This window comes from Vombatus ursinus, unplaced genomic scaffold, assembly GCF_900497805.2.
Source record: "Vombatus ursinus unplaced genomic scaffold, bare-nosed wombat genome assembly UNPS02014852.1, whole genome shotgun sequence".
Classification (NCBI taxonomy): domain Eukaryota; kingdom Metazoa; phylum Chordata; class Mammalia; order Diprotodontia; family Vombatidae; genus Vombatus; species Vombatus ursinus.
Window position 1 is genome coordinate 9061613 of NW_020954630.1, and position 6000 is coordinate 9067612.

Below are 6000 nucleotides of genomic sequence, written 5' to 3' on the forward strand. Positions count from 1 at the left end.
TAATACTCTCAGAAAAGATTCACAAGTGTATTTTATGTGTCATTCTTATTTTTGGTAGATCAGCTTGATCTTTGTATTCTCTGGGATGTTAGAATTTGGTTGACTGGTTTTCTTGAGGAATAGAATTGTTATATGACCCACACCAAGACAAAAGGAAACTCGTCTTTTTGTTTGCTACAGTTCTGTTAAAGGAAGAAAAATCAAGGTCTCTTATTTTTCACTTTGCCTCCAAATTTACTCAGTTGTCTGATTAATCTCAAGCCTCTCAACCTAAACTGTGATTACCTTGATCCATCTATCTGATTGGCTTTGAACTGTCAGTAATTTGTGTTCCTTTGCCTTATTGCTGCCTATTTGAACCTTTTTAAGGTACTAGGTTTGGAATATAAAATTTTCTTTTGTTTAAAAACATTTTTGTATCTTGAGTAAAGTTTATTTTTCTGTTCTCTCCTTGGTTGTTGCCCGAGACCCTGAGATACGGTGTTTGATACATAGTATACCTTATACAGTTGGTGCTCAGTATTAATAGTGAGCAGACTTACTCTTGGGATTAGGCCAGAGAATTTTTTTCCTTTTTTTGTGACATATCTTGGTCTAGGTTATGTTGTTATACAATAAAGAAAATTTTGGGCATTTTCTCCTACAAAGTGAATTGTAGAGGCTTATAAAGAAAACTGATCATGGAGAAAAGAGATGATGATGGTTTTCATTTTAGTAGTTTGAATTATTTAAGTGTACAAGGAAAAAATTATGAAAGATTCTAAAAACCTAAATTTGTTAATTTGTTATTGTATCATGGGCAGAGAAAGAATAGAAGAAACAATACTCTGACTTTAATTTTATAGTTAGAACTAGGACAACAACCATACAAGGTATAAAAAAACATAAGTTAATTGACATATATTCTGTCAGTTTCAAAGACATCTGAAATATTTGGGCAAAGTTACTCAGGATGTACCCTCATGTCCTTTTATGGTTAAAACATAGGGAGAAATAGGAAAATGATACTTTTTAGGAGAGATGTTGACGGTAATTGTTCACAGCCCAGAGTAGGAAGCAGTGTGCTCCCTGAACCTGTCAGTTGAGCAAGCTATGTTCACATTAAAATGTCAAAGTTCAAAACATTTTGTATAACTGAAAACATGACCCTTGGTGAAAAGGGCGTGGCTCTTGTTTTCCAGGTCTTAGGAATACATGTTTATTGTTTCAAGTAAAAGAAAAAATTGTGAGATTCCTTTTAGCTTTACATCCTGTTGACACATGATCATGATTAGCACAGTTGATCCATTTGCACACTCGATTTCTGGTTTGGAGTACTTGGTTTCTGTATGATCCTTTGTTTTATGATAATCAAAAAGCAGCTGTATTGCTAAATGACTAGTTTCGGTCATGTTACTTGGACTAGCATTGAATTTTATAAGTAATAGCCATTTTGACTCCGAGTTGTTATAATATCATTTAATAGAAACTTTAAAATTTGTAATACTATCTTTTCTCTTCATACAGGATTTACTTCATTTGGTTCAGTGGGGCATGGAGGCCTTACTTCATTCTCTTCTACATCATTTGGTGGTAGTGGGATGGGTAACTTCAGATCCATATCAACTACAACTAAAATAGTAAATGGCAGGAAAATCACTACAAAGAGGTACAGTGGTATTTTAAACACTATCTTAATGGATTAAATGACTCTAATGATTTGTTGACATTGTCAGTCTATGTTGAGATGTTCATTGTCAGAATGAAAAATCTCGGTTTTGCCTTAAGTCTGAAATCATAAAACTTTGGTTGGCAATGAATTTCTGTGTGTTTTTGTGAAAAAAGTCCGTAATTATTAAAAGCCTTTTCCTTTTTAAATTTCTGCTTGATGTGATTTGCTATAATCTGAATCCCAAGTAGTTATTTTGATGTGGAATGATCAAACTTTTCCTATGCTATTAGAAAGGTAAATCTGTGGTTTATTTTTCTTCATTACTTTTTTAAAGCTACTTATCCCTTTTGACTAGGAGTTTATCTCTGTAAGTGGTTTAGTTGAGCCAAAGTTTATTCATACTTGGGAAAGAATCTTTTTAGGTAGAAAAGATAACTAGCAAACTTCATGGCAGAAAGCTTGGTTTACTGTAGTTGTTGCATCATATTATTGTATGCAGTCATGTGAGGATGGGGATTAGTTTTTTCATGTATTTGTGTTGTAGTTACATCTTTTAATAAACATACTCCAAAAAGGTTTTTAAATGAATTTTGTCCCACAGAACTGTTGAGAACGGTCAAGAAAGAGTAGAAGTTGAAGAAGATGGCCAGTTAAAGTCCTTAACAATAAATGGTAAGGAGCAGCTGCTACGCTTGGATAACAAGTAGTTCAACGCACGCATTTAACAGAAATATTAAGCTATTACAAGCACCATTTGAGGATTAACAGGAACATTTTTTTGAAGATTTCAAAAGAACTCTTTCAGTATAATTGTACCTAATCTAAAGTATTTATAAACGGCTCATCGAAGCACCTATTTGTCATAGACTTTGAGTTTATTGTTGGGACCACATTAATAGGACCATTTTTTTTTTGTCTTTAAAATTGTTGTAAATTTCTGTATGCACTTTGCTTTTTATTAAAATTAATCCAAGGTGAACAGTGATCCTTTAGTAGTGCTAGGGCAAAATGTACACTAACACCAGCATGAATCTTGCTTTTCCATTTTGTTTGAAATGTGAGCCAAGTAGTAGTTTAAGTCTGCTGTGAAGTTAACATTTCCAGGATGAATCTTTTTTTTTTTTTAATTTCAGTTTTTTTTAAAGTATTTAGTAGTAAAAGGTATTAATACATTAATGGTAATACATTTCTGGTTTGAAATAAATTAAGGATGTTTTCTAGTTGTGCATGAATGCTGCAAAACTTAGTAAGTTTTGACAATTGTTTAAATATGTAATGTTAAGCCTAGGCAAAAAAAAAAAAAGTAAATCTGGTAAACTGGGTCTTTGTCATTTGCTAAAAAAAAAAAAAAGAAAATGAATAAATGCTAATGTTTGTGGTGCATTCTTTCATGAATGGGATTTGTAGCCTTCTTGTGTCTGTGTGTGATTCGGGTACATGGGGAGCCAGTTTTGCTCTATTAGTATTTCAATTTCTTTTTGCTGGTATCGGATATGGGCCTCTCTTATATACAGATGTTTTCTTTTTACCATTGCAAAATATATGTAGTTTCCCATACCTCTGTAGGGTAATTCTTAGCACTTGAGTATACAATTCAGTTGTGGTAGTGTATTTTTTAAGAGAGAGATTGGTTTTATAGCAGAAAGAGAGTGTGTGTTTGTGTGTGTATATATGTGCGTGGGCGTGTGCATGCTTGTGTGCTTTGTTGAATAAAAAAAATCATTATGAAAGCACACAGTTTAAAACACTGCATTGTTAAATTCTTTGGGTTGATTTGAACATGGGTGAAGTGATTTGTAAACTATATTGTTATCAATATTGCTAAAAATTTTACACAAAGCAGAAATACAAAACTGTCAGTTTTTATTGCACCTAAACTATCATACTCTACCTTAAATTATTTTGTGAATTGGTAGGGATATGTACAAATAAAAGAAACTTCCCCAAGTTAGAGTAATTTTGATTCATGATGAGAAAAAGTTTAAAAAAAAACCCAACTTGTCAAGACACTGTATGTGGTTGGAAAAAATATGAAAGTTGATGTGATTTAAATGTTTTAGTCTAGTATCTTTTAAAGGTAGGTTGAGATTAAGATTTTTCGATACTTGAAAAATCATAATATATTTTACAATTATTCTTTGCTTAATTTAGAATTCAGAAACATAGTGCAGCTAAAATGTACCATGTCAAAGACATGGCATTTGGGAAAATTTATATAAGTTTATTGTTAGGTGTTGGAAGAGAGTTCTTGAAAGTGGTTCAAACAGTGTTTTATACATTTGTTAAATGATAGCTATTCATATATTTTTATAAGAATAGCATATCCTCTACTCCCAAAAAGAAGGTAAGTATTTTTCTGTCAGTAGTGGGAAAGCACCCATATTATTTTAGTTAGGAGTTGTAATCATTTTTGCAGCCAGTATGAGAATAACATTCTCTTAATGATATCAACTTAGATGCTTCAGATTTGAAACGGTATCTATTAATTTAAATACCTTAAATTTGTTTTTTTGTACTAGGAACCCAAAATTTTATACATACACTGGCAAAATGAATCAGTGTTGGTGAGGAAATCAGGGATTTAAGATACTAGGTTTCTGCTAACATTCTCTAGTGAGGTATTTTCTTAATTGAAATACATATTTAAAGAGAAAACAGTGGTTTAGTCCCATAATTAAAAACACTGAAAAAATTTATGATTATTAGAATATTTGTTTTCAACATTTTTTTTTTGCCAATATATTGATGACTGAATTTTGATTTCTTTTAAATGTAATTTATTTCATAACAATTTACTTGCTCAGGATAACATTAGGTTAAAATTGTTAAATTTTAAAGTTTTGTGAGGAAACATCACCATATTTTGTTTCTTAGTTATATTTAAATAAGTTCACTTTTTCTTAACTTTTCTTTCTAATTATATGATTGATTGCTTTTTACCTTGGTTGTCATATCAGAAATTTGACAGCTACATTCTACCTTTTTGATTCATGGACTGTGTTAAAGTAAAATTTTCATCAGTCTGTTTCTCATTCCCCTTGTACTGTTTTCCAAATGACTGCATTTTAAAAAAGAAACTTGTCAGTTGCTTACATATTCATTAAAAGTTTATCAGTCAAGCAGGGCTATTAAATTTCATTAAGTTGTTTACCTTAGTTAAACCTTAATTCTCAGGTAATTTTGAATGGTGATATTATGTGGTATTTGTAGCTCTGGTAAATGCTGATCATAGGAAGGTGATTCATTTACATTTTTAAATGTAGAATCAGTTGCTTAGTAGGGGCAATTCAAGATTAACTTAGCCTCATAACATGGTAAAGCTTTTTTTTATTCCCTTCATTTTGTTTTTGGCTCTCTGTGTAGCATAATTACGACAGGAAAAGTAAATCCATTACTCAAGGCCAAGAATTATTGAATTTTGAAGCAGAAAGAGAACTTGGAAATATTCTTTATTAGATAAAACCACGTTCACAAAGCTTATTATAGGCAGAATCTAGGAATAGGAAACATGTATTCTTTGTGCTCTTTCTTGACCACTTTCCATATGTAATAGCTCTTTCTCAAAAGCACATAACATATGAGAAATTTTCAACCATCAAACACTTAAAGTGAATGTTCAGTTTTCATGATGTTTAAAAAATTTTTTTTTAACATAGACATGAGATCCAGTTGTGTGATCAAAGATTGTATGGGAAATCTTGTGTTGCCAGGCTTTTATTTTTTCCAAGATCTCTATAACCCTAAGTTTTGTAAATTACCTTTAGACTTTATGAACTTGGATCAATGTTTATCATCCAAGGTTATTGGATTTTGGGCAGGATTTTAGTGATTCCTATTATATATATATATTTTTTTGCATGATTAAAAATGAAAGGCCTTAAAGAAATTTAAATGATTATGTTTCCAACAAGTGTTTAGATATCTTTCCAAGTGTCTTTGATAATTCCTTTAGAGTTAAAGCTTGATATGTGTCCAATCTCTTTTCCTTTTTTGTCTCCTACCATTTTTGTTAAATGTAAAAAATTACTTAAGGTGAGTTTTAATTATAAGCTTTATTTTATATGTAAGTTACTAATTTTTTACTGTACTCAATGGAAGTAAAATAGTATAACAACAAAACTACAATTAATTTGTTAGAGAAATGCATTGTGTGTTTAATTTGAATGTAGAGATGTGAGTGATGTGAGAATCCTTCAGGCAAAATAATAACATTAAACCGGAAGACTCAGTTCACTAAGAGCTAAAATGTTGACTGGGTTGGTGACAGACAGTATCTCTTTCAAATACTTGACTAAACTGAAGTTTCTCCTCTTAAGTTTGTGTACTTTTTCATTCATAGGAAGAAGGCG

General features: G+C 31.1%; 1 protein-coding gene across 5 annotated transcripts in view; it reads left to right on the forward strand.

Moving 5' to 3' along the window:
- The window catches only part of DNAJB6 (DnaJ heat shock protein family (Hsp40) member B6), a 115295-nt gene that overhangs the window by 57559 nt on the left and 51736 nt on the right, over positions 1–6000 (forward strand). For 3 of the 5 annotated variants that reach the window (XM_027841102.1, XM_027841100.1, XM_027841103.1), the window contains 2 exons: positions 1507–1648; positions 2253–2323. In XM_027841102.1, coding sequence (XP_027696903.1) covers positions 1507–1648; positions 2253–2323 — 213 coding nt within the window. Of the gene's footprint in view, positions 1–1506; positions 1649–2252; positions 3003–6000 lie in introns of those variants that run through there. The other 2 variants (XM_027841104.1, XM_027841105.1) reach the window with 1 other exon arrangement.